This window comes from Podarcis melisellensis (genome assembly GCF_964234715.1).
Source record: "Podarcis melisellensis genome assembly, chromosome: 1".
Taxonomy (NCBI): Eukaryota; Metazoa; Chordata; class Lepidosauria; order Squamata; family Lacertidae; genus Podarcis; species Podarcis melisellensis.
The window spans coordinates 23,267,645-23,288,112 of NC_138528.1; the positions used below are offsets into that span (position 1 = coordinate 23,267,645).

Sequence of the window (20,468 nt, forward strand, 5' to 3'; positions counted from 1 at the left end):
CCTCTAAGGACCTGATCCGGGCGCGGGAAGAGCTTCGCCCCCTTGCGCCTTCCCACCTCTTCCACTTGAAAAGTCGGACGCCGAGCTCGTTGCTCTTCCGAGCGCGCAACACTAGGGGCAGGCGAGGGGCTGGGGAAGGAAGCGGACCCCTTTCTCGCCCTGTTTGGACTCAGGCGGCGGCAGGGAAAGACTCCGGGGACTGACCGTAGTCCCGCGCGGATGGATGGAGAAGATGGTTGCCTGTGCCATTTCACACCTGTCGGGGATGTTCCTAAGGAGATGCCCAGATGAGATGCTCTTCTTGGGAAGCCCAGGCAAGCAGGACTGTGCTACTCGCGGCCAGCCAGGCGCGATCTCGTCCCTTATTGCAGCCGGTCCTCGCGGGCAGAACAAGCTTAGCAGGATCCTGCCTCCGCTTCCGCGCTGCTAGAGCCCCGAGGGGATCAGCTTGTCTCTGGATCGGTCCTGATTCGGCCGAGAGAGATTTCTGCGGGGCGCCTTTGTTACGCCCGAGAGGGTCTTTGAGTTGAGCGAGGCTGCAGGAGCAGGTGCCTTCAAGCCCGTGTTTCCCTCCCCCAGTAAAGTCCCGGGATCTTCCAGCCTCCCAGCAGCTTGGAAACGGAGGACTGCGATTCGTTTAACGATGTAACAAATGCAGTAGTTAGTCGGGAGATCGCTGTATTCAGCCGCTGACACGCTCCAGTTTTAAAGGTCGCTAGACTCTCTGCCTTCTGCCTTTCTCTGCTTGATGCGTTATTGCCAATTCCAGCCCAACTTTCCTCCAAAGGTCTCAAGGTGGCCTCCCCACCACGGTTTTGCACTCACAACATGATAAACCTGGAAGCCAACCAATGATGAGGAACCAGTAGCTCTTACAACAACAACAACAACAACAACAATAACTTATTACCTATACACAGCCCATGTGACTGAGTTGCCCCAGCCATTCTGGGCAGCTTCCAACAGAATATAAAAACACAGCAAAACATCAGACCATTAAAAGCTTCCCCATACAGGGCTACCTTCAGAAAGTCATATAATTGTTTATCTCTTTGACATCTGACGGGAGGAGGGCAGGTGCCACTACCGACAAGGCCCTCTGCCTGGTTCCCTGTCACTTCACTTTCCCCAGTGAGGCAACTGCCAGAAGGCCCTCGGAGCTGGACCTCAGTGCCACGGGAAGTGGAGATGCTCCGTCAAGTATGCAGGACCAAGGCCGGATTACATATTCCGTTATCCCTAATTTAGGAATGCAGGATGTAATTTTGAATGTAGATTTTTACATGCTTGCTCTGTGCTGGATCCAAAGCTGTGACTAATGGATAAATATTTGGTGATGTTAATTCTGTGAGCCGCCCCTGCCCCCTCCCCAACTGGGCAATCTTATACTCATGGTGTATATATGTGCAAATAAAACCATATATCCTAAAGACACCACAGTCTCCACTGGTCTTCATTCCAAGGAAAGCAAACCTTGGAAAAGTGCTGGCACCCCTGGAGTCTCTCACTATTCACAGTATTTATTGTGGCATAAGCTTTTGTGGATTTGAGGCCACTCTTACCAGATGCACAAAATTAGTGGTGCTAGACTTTGAGGTCAAAGTACAGGGACCCACCAAGTTGTTGTTTTTTTAATTTTCAAAAACTTTTTATAGGAAGAGGGCAATGGGCCAGGCACATCCATGGCTGCAGATGCTCATTTTATTATTTTTACTTTAAATACTTTTTTCCTGCAATGAAGTGTTGCTTATGCCACGCTTATGCTGCCATCAGGGCAGCAAGATGTAAACCCTCATTTGATCACTATAGTTATAATAGTCCTGCAATATTTTTGCAAACTGGTAATGTGGGCTGTTGCTTTTGCTCTATGTATCAGGAATGTAGAAGCAGTTATAAAGCACAGAATGATAATGGAGAGGTAGGAGGAGAAAAATGTTAGCTGTGGGCTTTACAGCTAAAAAACACATAATGGCCTTATCAAGATCCTTTATGCAGCTAAATCCAGGGAATAAAATTACCTACCGGTAGTTGTTATCCTCAATTAGTAGCTCTATATGCACATGGGTGTAGAGAATGGACTGTAAATAGTGAAGTTAAATGGGAGTGAAATGTGGAAAATAACAGCTTGGGACAATTACATTAAAGATTAAGTGTATGCAAAATAAGCAGTGACTATTCACAAAAGCAATGACTGGTAATTTAAGAATTATTTAGTAACCACACTTATAATTCTGCTTTTCTATCAGTGCACAAAAGGTGGTTTATAGACAAAAGTAATGCCTTGCATGTCAATACAAAGGATATGAAAAGCAGCAGCGACAGGGAGGGAATAAGCAAAATTCTGGTCCAAACTTTGGCATGTAACTATTATTCCAAATCCATCTTCCTCTCTTCTTCACCATCCTGTTTGGAACACAGCATGTGTTATGAGAGACTTTTCACAAATGTCAGCTGTCTGCAAAGTTGCAGGAATACAAAGCTTTTCAGGATTGCATATACAAACTTCCTGCTCCAGTACTTTGGCTTTTTTATATATGTATAGAAATGGGATCAAAGATAGCTACATTTAATAATATGAAATTCCTTTACATACCAGAAGAGGGGACTCATCTTGTGAACATGGCCCACTACCATATTTCCTCACCAGGGGATGGAAGAGCGGCGCATACATTTCAATAAATAGGAGTTTTAAAACATTGGCCTGAATTCTCTGTCAGCAGAACTCTTGGGTACAAAATATTACCATCAGCAAAAGGGGGGGGGGATTTTTGCCAGCTTCCCTCTGTAGCCCCTTGGTCCCCTAGAAAGCTACTTCAGATGATGGGGTAACTGCTGCCACACCCAGATGTGAGCAGGGGAATACAAAAATTGTCTACCTCCTGCCAGTAGATCATCTTGGCTGTGAGTCCTGGAAGACCTGCTCCCTTCCTTGCAGGCCTTTTCCCACCTGGCCTAGGAGGCTGGGGCCCTGACTGACTCCAACTACAAAAGCTGAGACTGCTGAACAGACTCTTGGGTTGGGGTATTGTTTAGAAGGGGTTGTTGCTGTTTTAGATATTATTTTGTATATTTATTTTAGATCTCATTATGATTTATGTGGAAATAGTTTAATTTTGTTGTGTACAACTTATTGTTCAGACTACTTTTGTTACGTTTGTAATTATGTGATATTTCTCATGTTGTTAGCGGCTTTAGCTATGAAAAGGCAGACATACAAATAAAATTATTTAGGTATGTACATCGAAAGCCCTTCCACAAACAGAAGAAGTCCTTTTGCTTTCAGAAGCAGTTATTTGGATCCAAGCTGTAATTTATTGTAAAAAACAATAGATATTGGGAGAAATATAATTTAGAAGAGGAAGCAAAATGCTTAATATACAGTTACTAGGCAACATCTTTAGTACTGGGAGATTGCCTATATACAATGCCACTACTACAGAGAACCTTAATTCTTTATATCTACTCAGTCAAATGGCTCAAATGGGAGGCAGTCTAATTACTGTTCGTGACACTGAAAACAAAAGCGGAATAGCTGACATTATTCCTTGTTTAGTGCAATTTTTGTGAACATTCCTAAATTTTTATATGCATGTAACTGAAGTCAGAGGGTAGACCTATGCATTTTGTTTTCAGCTATCAAGCTACATTAAGAAGTCCAAACATTACCATTGTTGGAAATAATGCATGGCTATGAATACCTTTTCATAATATTTTCCTCAACTGAGTTCTTGATTACTGCAAGGCTTTCATAAACTCTATACTCATGTTCCTTTGCATATTTGAGGTTTACCTGTTTTCACTTCACACCTGTATTGGTAATGAACCACCAGTATGAAAGTATTTCTTTGCATTTGCATTCTTTGCATTCATTTCAGCTCCTTCAGGTTGAAAAGGTTGAGTGAGGGGCTGTGATATATTAGAAAAGGATATCCAGAATGCAATATGCTAGGACTGAAAAGCAGTGCCTATCTAGGTAACCCAACCTTTGTTCTTTGGAAAGCTTGAGGAGTACCCAAAATTTGACGGTCTATATCCTGCTTCTGGACTTCCCATAAGCATCTGCTTGACTGTTAGGAAAAGACAGTGTTGCGCTAGATAGACCTTTGGCCTGATTCACCACTTTTTATGCTCTTCTGCAGAGACCCGCCTTCACAAAAACTGTTAGGTGTAAACACCATATACTTGAGCTATTAAGAGTAGAACCCTACAATTTTCTCGATGAAGTAAATTTGCACTTTGCCTACACTATTGCCATTCTGTCTCCAATTAACTAGAGCCAGAATGGAGATGGTACCATAATTTGTTTTCATTTCCAACGGCAAATTAGCTCTGAACAATTCTGTGGCTTGTTCTCAGGCATGAACAGCTCCGCCAAAATTGCATGCAACCTCAAGGTTCACTCATAAAACCAAACCACAGTTTAAGACTGAACCAACCTATTGTTTCAATCCTAAAGATGCAGGCTTCGAATTAAGCCCTATTGAAATCGATGAGACTTGGGCTACAAAAACCACTCCTATTTCGCTTCCCAATATTTTTAAACCTGAAGCTCAGGGTCCACCTTCAGTATCTCCTCTCATAGTAAATGATCGGTTATTGCTTAGAAACCAATGGATTATTATTTCTACAGTATTATACAACATCTGTCAACACAAGAGCTTGGTTCTGTACATGTTTACACAAAAGTCACTCCCGGCAGTGGGTCTTATTTAGGAGTGGGCACTGAACAGGAGATGGTGTCATTCTGTAGGCTACATGTTGCCCATACACAATTAGTTATTGCTCCCTTCTTTTAAAGATGAAATAGGAAGCTAACTATCTCAGACTACCGCCATAGCAACAAACTACTTTATCTACAGCATATGCTTTTATCAGGATTTCATCCTTATAAAAATATGCAAAAAGAAAAAAACATATATGCAATGCCTTGGCTGAAAAGCATTGTACAATGAATAGCATCTGTGGGGGAATAAACTCTATTTGTGAGCACAAGACAGAGTGTCAGGAAAGAGGAGAAGCCTAAGCTCATACTTCAATGACTGAAGAAAAAAAGAACTTTTATTCACTTTATTTCAATTCTGCACAAATTTCTCCTTCATCAGGGCCACTGTTTCCAGGATAAAGAAGGAACAGGGCTGAAAATATTCAGGCTCAGTACAAAGATAGTCTGACCCAACTGACATGGTCATTTCAAAAAAAGAGCAATGATGTTTATAAATTCAATTTTAAAAGCACTGCATTATCATATGCTCTAGCAATATTCATCTATATGCACATTATTTTATTCAAAATGTTTTCAGTCTATAAAAAATGTACTTCTTTGAAAAAGAAAAGTTAGTTTACATCCTGTGTAAAAGCCCATGTTCTTAAAACCAGCAAGTCCCACAGGTATATGAATCGGCACATATTTAAAGATGCTGAAGTTTCAGGGTGAACTTGGGCTATTCATTTAGGGACCCACATATTTCCATGTGTATCAGGCGCTTTGGTGTAGGGAATATTCCAAATCCATGGGCGATCTGCAACGAGGAAGAAATGGACAGATTTACACCACAGATACAAAACATGATGAGCCAACTGAGAAAATTAAATTAGACCTTCCATTCCTAGATTTTGATAGGAGTTAGATGTTTCACAGCCACTTCATTTTTTCACCAGCTATTAACCTTTAGAAATGAGGTTTTGCTACTCAGAAACTTGTTTGAGGTATGATTAGCTTTGACCTTTATAGCTTCGTTAGTGGGGAGTGCCCAGCGCTGTCCAGTTATTTTTAGAAACCAAAAAATATTGTGATTTTTAAATGGACAGTCCAATCTGTGGGTTTGAACCCGTTGCACCAAACTCTGGGTGACGTCAATCCAAGGTCAAGTTTTCATCTGCCATCTTGATTCAAAATGGCACCTGGCATCCAAGCAAGGCCACTGTTCCCACCTTGCGAACCCTTGCGCCATGTTTGGCATTGATGTCTTGAGAGGAGACACAATCTATGTCAAAAAACAAAGTCATGTCAAAATGAAGTTTTTGTCCATTATCGTGATTCAGAATGGCGCCCATCATCCAAACAGAAATGAAATCTACTGCCCTTACTTTGAGAAGCCTTGTGTCAAGTTTGGTGATGAAATCTTTGAGGTATGATTGAGCTTTGATCTTTATAATCACACAACAAAACACACAAGCAGTTTGTCCCAAGGAGCATCACCCTCTTATAGCAAAGTTTAATGTTGGGACGCATAGCCAAGGGCACTAACTGGAGCATTAATCAATATATTGAACATGTATATGCCAATTTGCTTTGTCAGAATCTGCAATATTTCATTTTCAGCTTAGCTTTATCTTAGATGCTAGGAATGGTTAATAAGACACAATCCACCTAAGCAATACTTACCAAATCCATTTACTGTTACAGCACTCAGACAATGGGGGATACTTTTATAGCCCTATTAATACCCTACTTGAAACCAAGCCTACAGCTTGGGGAGAAACTGGAATGCACAAAGAATACTTCTACACTTCAAAAGGAGGAGCAGGGAAGTTCAGGGGTTGGGATAGTTTTGTAAAACCAGGTACAGAGAACATTATTTCATTTGTAAAGAAAGGTCAGAACTGCATGACACATTACAGCAGAAGGAATACCAGGGTACAATTTGATTGATGTAACAGCAGCAAGACTATTACCTGAAATTTCCACAAGTGCACAAATTTCTCAACTATGATTTTAAAAAATAAATTTGTACCCAACCCTTCCTCGCAATAATCTTGTAAAGTTGGTTAACCAAGGCAACTCAGAGGGCTTCACAGAAGGGCAGGGACTTATAACCAATACTATTTAAAAAATATGTCTATCGTATATACTCGAGTATTAGCCGACTTTTTCAGCACATTTCTAATGCTGAAAAAGGCCCCCTCATCTTATACTCGAGTGAGGCAGGTGGCGGCAGCGGAGGGATGAGCGGCCCAAAAGGAGTCCTTTCTCGCCACTGGTCCCACCGCTACCCGCCTCTCACAAGGGCAGGCACAGGAGCCGCGGTTGGGAGAGCCTGTTCTTGCGGGTGGCAGAGGCAGAAGCCACTGTCGGCGGAGGAACAAGCAGCCCAAAAGCAGCCCTTTCGTTTCAGGCTGCTTGTTCTTTCTCCGCTGCTGTTGCCGCCACCACCAGGTTTGTGGTGTGGTGAACCGGATTATACTCGAGTCAATAAGCTTTCCCAGTTTTTTGTGCTAAAATTAGGTGCCTCAGCTTATATTTGGGTTGGCTTATACGCGAGTATAGGGACACGGGTGGCGCTGTGGGTAAAACCTCAGCGCCTAGGACTTGCCGATCGTATGGTCGGCAGTTCGAATCCCGCGGGCGGGGTGCGCTCCCATCGTTCGGTCCCAGCGCCTGCCAACCTAGCAGTTGGAAAGCACCCCCGGGTGCAAGTAGATAAATAGGGACCACTTACCAGCGGGAAGGTAAACGGCGTTCTGTGTGCTGCGCTGGCTCGCCAGATGCAGCTTGTCACGCTGGCCACATGACCCGGAAGTGTCTGCGGACAGCGCTGGCTCCCACCCTATAGAGTGAGATGAGCGCACAACCCTAGAGCCTGGCAAGACTGGCCCATATGGGCAGGGGTACCTTTACCTTTACCTATACGCGAGTATAGACAGGCTTTTATTGTAGCTCATATAATTGTTTTGCAGTTTTCTCCTCTGGTTTTACTGATTTTGTGTTGTTTTGATTTCAACTGCTATTCATTCCCTTGAATTTTTTTTTTATTGAATAGGATTTCTACATAAAATTACCAATTTACTCTCAATTTTACATAGGGGATGTCTTTGGAAGTACTGCCAAGGCTTTTTGGTTCCACCAGGCTTTCTTAGTGCTCTAAGCTGTCACATATACATAACATTTTAAAAGCTTTCTGATGATAGACGTACTTTTAATTGCTCCATACTATTGTTTTTATTCGTGTTGCACATTTCCTCGGAAATGCGTTACCTTGAAAGGTAGGAAATAAATCAATAAAGTAAATGGGATAAATAATAAATCCAGGTAAAAAGGGAAGAAAGGGGGACCAAAATGATCAAGGTTGAGGAAAAGTTGCAGCATTTGGGACTTCCTAGTTTAGCGAAAAGGTGACATGATATGAGTTTATGAAGTGGTATGTATGGCAGGGAGGAAGTGGGCAGAGAAACGCTTATCTCCCTCTCCTGTAATGCTACAACTCGTGGACATTCAATGAAGCTGAACGCTAAAAGAATCAGGACTGACAAAAGAGACTACGTCTTTACACAGTTGCATAGTTGGACTATGGAACTCTCTCCCACAGGAGGCAATGGCTGACACCAACTTGGGTGGCTTTAAAATGGGATTAAACAAATTCATGGAGGATAAACCTATCTACGGCTACTAACCATTATGGCTATGCTCTGCCTCCAAAGTTGGAGACAGCAAATAGTTCTGACTACCAGTTGTCCTCTTGTGCCCGGGTCCTGCTTGCAGGTTTCCCACGGGCATCCAGTTGGCCACTGTGAGAACAGGATGCTGGACTAGACTGGCCATTGGCCTGATCCAGCGGGTTTTTCTTAGGTGGCTGAGCTAGAAGGAAACAGGTCTCTACAGTGTATTTGCAGCTATGGCACTTTCCCTTCTATTCCGGTGCAATTTTGCAGTTCCGGTTCTCTCAACAGTGTGCATGTCATTTTGGTGGTTGGCACAATACACAGACTGGAGAAACCCAAAATAAAACGCCCAATAATGCAGAATCTTTACAGACTTATAGAATCTATTTAAGTGTGTGCAGCTTTGCTAACCAACGATTCCTGCCGTGTTTCTACTCGTCTTCTACAGAACCACTACGAGGCAGGGAGAGAGACAAATCGGTGAAGTCAAACAGAGGCCCAATGTTTAAAAAACAAAGATGACCAAGCAGAGGCTGAAGGAGCATGTCATCTAAACAACCAGCAAGGTCCCCATTGCAGGCCTTCCTCAAAGCCTAGGGCGTTGGAGTTTGTTTGCAACAAAGATTCTTCCTCTGGCGAAGCTTCAGAGGTTGATTACAGACTATCAAAAGGGCTGTCCTATACAAGCCAAGTTACAGTATCTGAGTGATGCCAAGGTCATTGCTAAGAATTAATACCTTGGATACACTGTGTAACAATAGGCAATGTGTGCTGCAAAAAATAATAACGACAAAGCAATTTGGAAACCTCACACAGTGGTACATGCAGCAGCAGTACATTATGTACAGCAGAACAGAGCTAGAAAACTGCATTCATTCTAGTTACGGTAGAAACTATAGCCTTCTATGGTCTTCGCATTTGCTAATGAAAAATGGCCTTATTTTAACATACAGTGGTACCTTGGGTTACATACGTTTCAGGTTACATATGCTTCAGGTTACAGACTCCGCTAACCCAGAAATAGTACCTCAGGTTAAGAACTTTGCTTCAGGATGAGAACAGAAATTGTGCTTCGGCGGCGCGGCAGCAGCCGGAGGCCCCATTAGCTAAAGTGGTGCTTCAGGTTAAGAACAGTTTCCGGTTAAGAACGGACCTCCAGAATGAATTAAGTACTTAACCTGAGGTACCACTGTACAATAAAATAAGACTGATACAACTTTCTCTGAAGATTTAGACAAAGTTACTGAATTGAAGAATGTTAAAGCAATCCATTAACATTTATTTATACTGCCTTAACAACAAGTGTGAGATGGCACCTTATAAAAATTAGTGTTTAGCTAGGCTTGTTTAACAGGTCTATAGAAGGGATTTATTTCTGTCTACTTTTCCTCAAAGTTGTGTTGCTGTTTTTAACACTTTTAGACTTCCCACTAGTTATTCATAGAGCTTTACAAAGCAGTGTCACACTTCAAACCCTATGCTTTCACTGGAAAGGAAGCAAAAGGGTGTAACAGATATGCAGGGAAAAGACAAAGAGGAAGAAACAAAGTACAGTATGCAGACATATATTTAACCATTCCAAAGGGAGACCCCACATATTGGTATATCCCCTGCTTGCTTTTTTCATGGTGGTCCTGAGTTGTACAGCTCTGGTCCACAACAAGAAAACAATGAAGATTTTGCAGAGCTGAGTTTACAGCTTAAAGTCCTGTCCGATTTCTTTCAATAATACTTCTCCACAGGTTGTAGACTGATAGAGCTGCAGAACTGCGTTGTCAACTTAACTTAGGCAGCATTCCTTAGGTACCTTTCCCAACGTCTCCTAAAGGGCTGTCAACAGGAACACCTTATATTGAAAACATTGTGCTCTGCTAGGACTTAGCACTTCAGGTTTCTTGGGATACTTCACTGGATAAAATCTTGCGGCCCTTTGGCAGGTGTGCAAGATTTTGCTTACTGAAAACCAGAGGAGGGTGGAGAAGAAGGGAAAAGACAATTTCAAAGCCTTTCCCTGAAAAGAATCTTCTCAGAGACCCTCAGGGGTTCTGCAGTTCTATGTACCAACCTTTGAAAAGCTACCCCACTGACAGAATTCTAATGCACACAAAGACATGCTAAAAACCCAGCTTCAAAATTAAGGGAAAGCAACAATGCTTCACATTTTCTTGCTCCTTCTGCGCAAAGTGATGATACCCATTTGTAAAACAGACATAGCATTTCATCTTAAGTATATTAATCTACTGCACAATGAACAAAGAAACCTTTGATTGTATCAGCCAGAATAAAACACTCCTCTCAAACTGCACATAATAGGAAGCCGTGAAATTATGTCTCCTGCAAATGCAGCAATTTGCAATGATTTAAAGAGAGACAATGTCATATAGCAGGTCAATTTCTGAACCTTTGGATTTACGACATTTTTCACTGCCAAGAAGAAAACGGAGGCTATTCAGCTCCTCTCAAAGTCAGGAAACGAAGAATCTAGAGTTCTCCATAAGCAAGACTGTTCAATAAATGGGACCAAGGTTGGCCGACTGCATCAGTGGACCAAAGAGGTAAACTGCCTGACAACAGCGAATGAAACTTTCAGTACATTCCTTTCCTCGACTTGCACACATTTTCTCCCTTTGTGCTGGTGGAGCACAAAGTTATATTTGTCAAAAAAAACCACCAACATTCCATCACAGCAGCATCTCAGGATCACATCAAGAGGTATAGAAGTCTTATTTCTCTCTGTACAGCAGGATTTGCTAGCAGAAGAGCAGAAGCCAGGCAGAACTGAGCAAGAAGCAGGAAGAGGTTGAAATGCTATGCTCACTTGGGACTAGTCCCAGCAAAATGTTACACCTGAATAAGAGGAGGCATCAATGAAAGCACTCTAGAGCCAGTGAAGATCCCAGTCACACCACACCATGATGGGAGGAAAAGAGCCCTATCGATGCTGCAGCTAATCATATCACCATCAGGAATATAGAAGTCCAAACAAGGAAATACAGCTTGCTAACAGCACTCTCTCCCTTCACAATTCCAGAGACCTCGGGTGACACATGTGGGATTTTCTGATAAGATAACATGATGGAAGGGGACATAATGGAAAGGTAACTGCAGGAGGCAGTAGAGGACAGAGGTGCCTGGCGTTCTCTGGTCCATGGGGTCACGAAGAGTCGGACACGACTAAACGACTAAACAACAACAACAACAACATTTTGTACAAACAGCAAGCCAAGGCAAACAAATACAGGAAGGACAAAAGTATTATGCTTTCTTAAGACTCCTTAAGGACACAGGAGGTGCTGTGCTCTATACCACAGAGCCTAGGGCTTGCTGATCAGAAGGTTGACGGTTCGAATCCCCGCGACGGGGTGAGCTCCCGTTGCTCGATCCCTGCTCCTGCTAACCTAGCAGTTTGAAAGCATGTCAAAGTGCAAGTAGATAAATAGGTACCACTCTGGCAGGAAGGAAAACGGTGTCTCCGTGTGTTGCTCTGGTTCGCCCGAAGTGGCTTAGTCATGCTGGCCACGTGACCCGGAAGCTGTACGCCGGCTCCCTTGGCCAATAAAGTGAGATGAGTGCTGCAACCCCAGAGTCGTTCGCGACTGGACCTAATGGTCAGGGGTCCCTTTACCTTTAAGACCCCTCATAGATACATCAGAGACAAACACCCACCTGGAAGCCCAATGTCACATTCTTGTAAATGAATTTGCAAGGCACCCACACAGGTATGCAAGGGAGGGGAAGGGCATACATTTCTGAAAGCCCAATTTTGGCATATAAGCTACCTGGCACAAATGGAATCATAGGACCAGCCTATCAAAGATTGAAAGGCTATTCTATTTGTTGCTACTTGTGTCCCATTCTTCTTCCAAGCTCAGCCCATCATTGTAACAACACTTGGGCAGATCCATAATGACCTACCTGAGGGTTTTTGAGCCAAGCAGGATTTCCAAAGTTTGGCTGTTAAAGTCTAATCCCCAGACCTGAAGCACTAGTTGCCACAGCTAGTCTTATAATGTGGAGGATCTAGTCCTTTTGATGAGTGGAGTTAAAGAGCCAGACAATTCCGGTACTTTAAAAATTACTTCCATTGGTCTCTTTTGGATTAGTCTCACTTTCTAGATATCATTTCCCTTAGCTCCCATCAATGATTATAAGTTTTTTTCCGCCAAGAGCCAAAGAATAAAAAGATATTTTGCTCAAGTGTAGTACTTGTCGTTCTTCCCTACATTTGAGGAGGACATCTTACCTTTGCTTTCATACTTCTCTGGGGGCAGATCATAAGGTACAGGAAACGATAACACCGGCTCATCAGAAAACATGTTTTCCTTCACTTGAAAGTAGCCTGCATCCAAGCCCTGTGAAAGGTGCACACACACACACACACACACACACACAGAGAGAGAGAGAGAGAGAGAGAGAAAGAGAGAGAGAAAGAGAGAGAAGTGATGTTACATTCAATCCATCACTTCACTTCCTTTTATCAGAAAATATCCATGAGGCTTGCAAACATATATTCTGCTTACATTTCCTTCTTCCATTCTATATTCCTTGGGACCACATTTATATCACTGTGATGGGCTCCCTGGTTAGCAGCTACAACATATAGCCCTGTATCCAGCGTTAGTCATACTAGGAGTAGATACATTGAAATTAAAGGGCCTGAGTAACTTAGGTCCATTCATTTAAATGGGTCTACTCTGATTAGAACTTGGCTAGATGTTAAATAGCTCACCCAAAGCAAAGAAACAGACAATTTATTAGCTTTGTAAATGTCTTGTTCCAAACTGCACAAGACCTCAAAAGGGCAGTTTCACAACTTTTAGGAACTGTGATACAGATGCACATTGCCTGATGGACTGACGTCATAATGGTATTTATGTATTTATGAATACATAAAAAGACTTGATTGCATTCACTAAATGAAGCATTATATGGAATTAGATCAACTCACAAATTCTGATGGCACGAAGAGGACTCCTAGCTCATATGATCGGATCATCATCTGTGTGCCATTTTTCTCAAACACTCCCCAAGCAGCCTTAGAAAGATTGGCACTAGAGAGAGAAAAACTCAATGAAAGAGGGACCGCCCATTTCTGAGACTCACAAGAAAGAAAGAAAAACATCAAAATTGCTACCTATTTTAATTAAAAGAGGGCAGAGGGGCCAAATGATCATCAAAGCAGCTGTTCCGGAGGAAATACAAAAGAAGCCAGAAGACTTACCTTGTAACTAGAAACCATGCAATCTTCTGGAAGTCTGGAGATGATCTCATGTAAGTCTTAATGTGCGGCATTGCGTGGCTACGACCTGACGTCTCTGCTGACCACTTGCTCAAGTATTAAAAAAATGAAAAGGGAAGTTTTAGGTTAAACCTTAATTAAGATGTTTCCAAATTCACATCGTTCCCAAGCATTTCTGCCAAGCTTCAAATACAGGCCTGTTGGTTTCTGCTTCCCTCACTGAGCAGCAGAAGTGCTTGTCACAAGACAGGTGTTTACATTCCACACAGTCTGTACTGTTGGAGGTTTTCCCACGGGAACGGGAGACTGGATGTGACGTACACTGGTTTCCTGTTTTTCACTGTTCTTTGCAGTTTCAGTTTGAGATTCTCTCCGTGCCTTAGAGGAGAGATGACGCTTTCTCTGCTCTGGCAGAGGGAAGATGTTTTTCTGTAACTTACCAGCTTTGAACTGTAAATAAAGTAGTATAGAGCATGTTGGCTCATACTTCTCATCATTCCGCTGTGCACTGGACACTGCTTATCAACAACAAGGCCAACCCCCATGTTATAGATAAGAGTGTACAAAGTTTGAAGTGGCTATCCACATCTACTTTCAGTATGCACAGGAAAAGTCTTCAAACATGGTTTATGCCCTTACTACACGTACTGTGCAAAGCAGCATTCTGCAACCATTCCTAGAGCATATGACCGGATAATGATCAACTGTGCAGGTTTAACCTATTGCTAAGCACCCCACCAGCACTCTCACATGCAAGAATTGTCAATGGGCACGATGCGCTTAGATTCCAGTCACAATTAACTAAACGTTTTACCCTTCAATTTACAGATTCACTGGATTCAAATTACACTTGACTTAAACCAAGGAATGTATGTATGTTTACAAAAAATTAACAGCAGGAAGAGCACATTGTTGCTGCTCATCACTGTCTACTGATGATGTTCTTTTTTTGCAATCAAGACATAAAATAACATTTGTTGGATCAGGCCACCTCAGTTTCTGAGAAAGCTTAAAGATTTTATAGGAATGTACATCATAATCCAATGAGTTTTTAAAATGAACTTTCCAAGGCTTCTCTGATTTCCTTGTTTGTATGCCTATTTCTCCTGCAAATGTAACGGATCTTTTTAAAAAACAAACAAGCCCAAAATGTCATTAAATAAAGAGGAGATAATTTTACTTACTGGAAGTAAGAGTGCAGCCAAAGCTGTTTCTGTGCTGTTTGTATACTGTACGGAAGAGAACCACCAGCTTAGAGAGAAAGAAAAGACCCATTACTCATAGTTAAGTGTGGCATTGAAATGGTTTCTCACAATAGAATAATGAATTATTCACAAATTTTCCCTATACATGCACAAAAAAACCAACAGATTTAGTAGGATTTTAAAAAGCAATTTACACCCCAGCCTCTTTAAAGAATACTCTATATGCAGATTTTCGATTATGTGAAATGGAACCTGCAGTACATAAAATAAACATCAAGATGGAACAGTCAATTGGAAGTGACACGGAAAATGCCAGCAATAACTTGCTAGTTCACATTAGTAGAGCATAAATTAACTATGCAATATGTCTTCTATATTTGATAAATGTATTTAGTTATGAAAATATCAAGGCCAAGACAGTTTTTTTCTGATGGGCGTTTGGTTTGTGTTGATTCTCACCTCCCACTCTGTTTTTTTCATAATGTGTTGATCCTCTATTCTTATATTCTTAGGCTCTTTGTATTTTATTACATAATTAACTTTCGAGTGTGATCTGCCTCAGGAGCCATTATGAGGGTTGAAAGAATGAATAGAGAAAAATGTTTTTTTTAAAAATAAGTTTTAAAATACCATGAAACTTCTAGAAACTCTTTCTGTTGTTTTTCCCCAACTTTATAATATCCCCTTTCTACACTGCACCCAAAGGCATATGTTTTTACCTGGATAACCTTCTAAACTCTGTCTCACGTTGTCCACTGATGGGTAAACCTAAAGTAACAAATTGTAATAACTAGTTAGCTATAATAAATTGTAGCTCAGTTGACAGCTATACTCTATTGAAGCACAATTAAGCTCAAGCCATTCGTGCTAAGTAACAAGGTAGCAAACAGCTTAAGCCACAGCCCTACTTGGAAAAAGATCTGCAGAAATAAGTAAGACTCTCAGAATTAAAAATCTTTAAAAAAAAATAAAATAAAAGTGAACAGTGAGTTTTTCATACAACACGAGTATGGTGTTATACATTAACTCAGGAGAATTTTTAAATGCACAAAGTATATCGAGTTCAATGAGGCTTAAACATTTGTCTTTTGCTGCATTCAACTCTAAGAACTTCAAAAGGATTTGGAAGATTACCTGCTAGCTGAAGTTTTGAAGGAAAATGTGTGGGGGTTTTTTTAATTTAAAAAAAGCAGTAAGTAATAAGCAAGCAATACCAGGTGAACAGGAACATCATGATTTGTCAGAGTCTTTGTGTTGTTTCCTAGAGAGGTCAAACTGTCTCTAAATTCTGAACACAGCCATTTGGACTGATCAGCTCCCAAAGATCCAATGCTCGAGAACTGTCCTATTACAGGCCAAGAATGCTGATCGGGTAGCTGGGTTGCATGCTCTTTCAAAAGCTGTTGGGTAGAAATTGGATACAAGAACAAAACATCACCACCTTTGGCAATTCAAGTTGTACTGGACAAAGTCACTTGATTAGCTGAAGTATGACAAAGGGATTGCTTATTATGAAGGACGTCATTAATCTGATTAGCTACTCAGCCAGCATCTCATCCAACCCTCCTTTACCACCAATGGATTCATAATAGGTATCTGTGCTGAATGCTTAGTTTCTCCCTAAAAAATACCATGACAGAGTTCCCTCATTGTTTAAAAACAGTGGGAAAGTCATGTTATTATGTTAACAGTAAAAATGGCCAAATCCTTGCGTACCTTATGGAATCACAGAATCCAAGTTGGAAGGGACTGCGAGGGTCATCTAATCTAACCCTCTGCAATGCAGGAATCTTTTGCCCAATGTGGGGCTCAAACCCACGACCCTGAGCTTAAGAGGCTCCTGGCATAAGCTCCATGAATTAGTCTCACAATTGCATGGTTTGGTAAGCTGGTACGAAGAACCATAGAATTGCAGAGTTGGAAAGGACCCCAAGGATCATCTAGTCCAGGGGTCAGCCACCTTACCACGCCTCGGGCTGGTGTCTCCAGTGCCAATCGCGTGGCGGGCCAGAGGGTGGGGGAGCGCGCGCCCATACGCATGCGCACGTGCTATTTCTGGCGCACTTCCGGGTCGGAGGAGCACCGGAAATAGCTTGTGCGCATGTGCATGGGCCTCATCCGACCCGGATGTGCACCGGAAATAACGCTTGCGCATAAGCTATTTCCGGTGCTCCTCCGACCCGGAAGTGGGCAGTCGTGCAGCACAGTGCCGGTAAGAGCGGGTGGCGGCGCGGGCCAGATAAACGAGTCTCTTGGACCTTATCCAGCCTGCGGGCCTTAGTTTGGGGACCCCTGATCTAGTCCAACCCCTTGTAATGCAGGAATCTCAACTAAACCATCCATCCTCTGCTTTAAAACCTCCAATGAAGGAGCATCTACAACCTCCACTGCTGAACCTATCTTACTGTCAGAAAGTTCTTCCTGATGTTTAGTCGGAATCTCCTTTCCTGTAATTTTAACCCACTAGTTTGAGTCCTCCCTTCTGGAGCAGGAGAAAACAAGCTTTCTTCATCTTCAACACCACAGGCCTTCAGATATTTGAAGATGGCTATCGTATCTCCTCTCAGTATTCTCCTACATATACGTGGGGACAAATTGGGATAAGCAAGGAAAAGACACCTAGTTTTATGAACCCACAGGATCTAGTTAAGAGTGTCATCTCCTCCCAATTTCTCCAATATGATTTGTGCCATCACCTACCAGCAGTGCCCTCTTCTGCCATTTTACACAGACCCAATATATATATATATATATATATATATATATATATATATATATATATATATATATATGCAGGTTTTGGTGTCCTCGGGTGTCTTCCCGTGTAAAAGTTGGGGTGTCTAGGCGACGTTTCGACGAGGTCTCACTCGTCATCTTCAGGCTGGTGCTTTCGGCTTCTTGTTACTGGAACAGAGCAAGATCTCAGTGTTTGAGTTCCTATAAATACTGTTGAGGGGGTGTGGTGTATAGCCTCCAATGTTCTGGGCAGAGAGGAAGTTCCCAGGCTAGTGTGCCTTTTCTTCTTTTGTTCCTTAATTACTTGAGGGATATCTTGAGTGATTTCTTGAGTGATATCCTGAGTACCACTTAGGTGGGTCATTAGGTGTGGATTAGTTGCTAAAGTCTTTGTGTCTTGACCTCTTGAACTTTGTGAAGAGTTTTTCTGAGAAGATGGCTGTACTGCACTTAGTTGTGCTCTGGCTTGGCTTCGTGTATAGGGGCGAGCTGTGGTTTTGTGGCCTGTGTCAGCCAGATCTGTGTAGGGATTGCAGGGGGGTGCAGCATCCGGAGGTGCCACCATGGTTTGGCTACTGGATGGTGTCTGTAATTTATCTGTGGAGAGGGTCTGGGTTTGGGTCTGGTGTGGTTGATTGGTGATAGCGTTCTGTGTGCCTCTGGATCTGGTGTCAGTTTTTGTGGGGAGGGCTAATTTCCAGATGTCTGGCAAGCGGGATGTGTCGTCACGCTTGTTCATGTTGTGAGGGTGTTTCTCTATCTCGATGGCTTCCATGATTATTCTCTTGTGGTGATGTTCCATGTTAAAGAGCAATTTGGAATCTGCAAAATTAATTTCGTGTCCTGTTTCTTTCATGTGTTGGAAAAGAGAGGAAGTTTTTTCTTCTTTTTTGACGGCATTCTTGTGTTCTGCGATACGTGCATTTATTCGTCTGTTTGTTTGTCCAATGTACGTGGCTGGGCAGACTTTGCAGGGTATTTCATAGACCCCTTGGTTTTCCAACTGGATTTTATCCTTGGGGTTTCTGAGGATATTGGCTATTTTTTGGTTGGTGCAAAAGGCTGTTTTGATATTGTGTTTATGGAGGATTTTGCTAATTTTATCTGTAGTGCCCTTGATATAAGGAAGGAGGGCCATGCCATTGTTTTCTTCTGTGTCTTGGTTTTTGGGGGGTGTTTCTTTTTGGATTAGCTTCGTAACCCTGTTTTGCTGGTATCCATTGGCAATTAACACATTTGAGAGATTCTGTAACTCAGTTGTCAAGTGGTCTTTGTCAGCCAGGCGTTTGGTTCTGGAGATGAGAGTCTTGGCTACGGAGTTTATTTGTGCAGGGTGGTGGTGTGATTGTGCATGTAAGTAGCGGTTGGTGTGTGTTTTTTTCCGGTAGATAGTGTGTCCTAGGGAGCCATCAGTTTTTTTGTAGATTAGGACGTCAAGGAAGGGAAGTTGGTTGTTGGCTTCTATTTCCATAGTGAATTGTATTTTGGGGTGTAGGCTGTTGAGATGTGTGAGGAAGCTATCCAGTTTTTCCTTCCCGTGTGGCCAAATTACAAAGGTGTCGTCAACATATCTGAGCCAAAGTTTGGGTTTGTGTTCTGACTTGTCTAAAGCATTGGTTTCAAAGTGTTCCATGTACAGGTTTGCGATGACCGGTGAGAGGGGTGATCCCATAGGTGCTCCTTCTATCTGTTTGTATCTTTGTCCATTGTGGATGAAGTACGTGTTGGTTAGGCAGTGGTTGGTCAGGTCCAAGATGTATTCGGGGGGATTGTATTTGTTTTGAATGGCTGTCAAGGCTTCATTAATGGGCACTTGTGTGAAGAGAGATACAACATCGAAGCTCACAAGTAGGTCATTAGGATGTAGGTTTTGCTTCTTTATTGTTTCTATGAACTGGAAGGAGTTTGGAACGTGTGAAGAGATGGATTCTGCATAGGGCTGAAGTTGCTTGGCGAGAAATTTAGCGAGATTTTGTAGAGGTGAGCCTATGGAGCTGACTATTGGTCTGAGTGGTGTTCCTTCTTTGTGTATCTTGGGGAGGCCGTAGAGTTTGGGGCATCTGGATGATTTTTCTCTGGGGATGATTCTTAGCTGGATTTCTTCACTGATAGGAGAGGCTTTTATTTTGGATTTGGTGGTTTTTTCCAGATAGGTGGTGGGATCTGTTTTTATAGGTTGGTAGGTAGGATCTTGGAGTAGGTTTGATAGTTTTGCTTGGTAGTCCGATGTGTTCATCACAACAGTGGCATTACCTTTGTCTGCTGGGAGAATGATTATGTTGTTGTCTTTCCTCAGGTTGGTGAGTGCTTTCTGTTCTTCTTTGTGTAAATTGCTTCTGGGTGGTTTGCTGGAGCAGAGGATGTTGGTGACTTCAAGTCTGATTTTATTGGCTTCATCTGGGTTGATTTTGGTTAGGCTAGCTTTGACTCCGCATATGATGTTTTCCGTGGGGATGCGTCTCGGGGCGACTGCAAAGTTGAAACCTTTGGAGAGTACTTTGGTTTCAGTTGTGGTGAGGATCCTGTCTGATATGTTATGTACTGTTTGTTTCATGGGTTGTTGTGGAGGGTGGCTGGGCTTCTGGCGTTTCTCTAGTTTGTGCACAATCACACCACCACCCTGCACAAATAAACTCCGTAGCCAAGACTCTCATCTCCAGAACCAAACGCCTGGCTGACAAAGACCACTTGACAACTGAGTTACAGAATCTCTCAAATGTGTTAATTGCCAATGGATACCAGCAAAACAGGGTTACGAAGCTAATCCAAAAAGAAACACCCCCCAAAAACCAAGACACAGAAGAAAACAATGGCATGGCCCTCCTTCCTTATATCAAGGGCACTACAGATAAAATTAGCAAAATCCTCCATAAACACAATATCAAAACAGCCTTTTGCACCAACCAAAA

The 20,468-nt window shown here is 42.5% G+C and overlaps 1 protein-coding gene across 2 annotated transcripts in view; it reads right to left on the reverse strand.

The window, feature by feature from the left end:
* Window positions 1-5,053: 5,053 nt before the first annotated feature.
* Window positions 5,054-20,468, reverse strand: part of TDP1 (tyrosyl-DNA phosphodiesterase 1) — a 29,087-nt gene continuing 13,672 nt past the window's right edge. Inside the window, exons 9-15 of one of the 2 annotated variants that reach the window (XM_081911877.1) lie at window positions 16,038-16,223; window positions 15,543-15,591; window positions 14,803-14,869; window positions 13,601-13,708; window positions 13,328-13,430; window positions 12,623-12,731; window positions 5,054-5,519 (exon numbers count right to left, since the gene is read on the reverse strand). In XM_081911877.1, the coding sequence (XP_081768003.1) occupies window positions 5,446-5,519; window positions 12,623-12,731; window positions 13,328-13,430; window positions 13,601-13,708; window positions 14,803-14,869; window positions 15,543-15,591; window positions 16,038-16,223 (696 nt within the window). In that variant the 3' untranslated portion in view covers window positions 5,054-5,445. Of the gene's footprint in view, window positions 5,520-12,622; window positions 12,732-13,327; window positions 13,431-13,600; window positions 13,709-14,802; window positions 14,870-15,542; window positions 15,592-16,037; window positions 16,224-20,468 lie in introns of those variants that run through there. The other variant, XM_081911878.1, reaches the window with a different exon arrangement.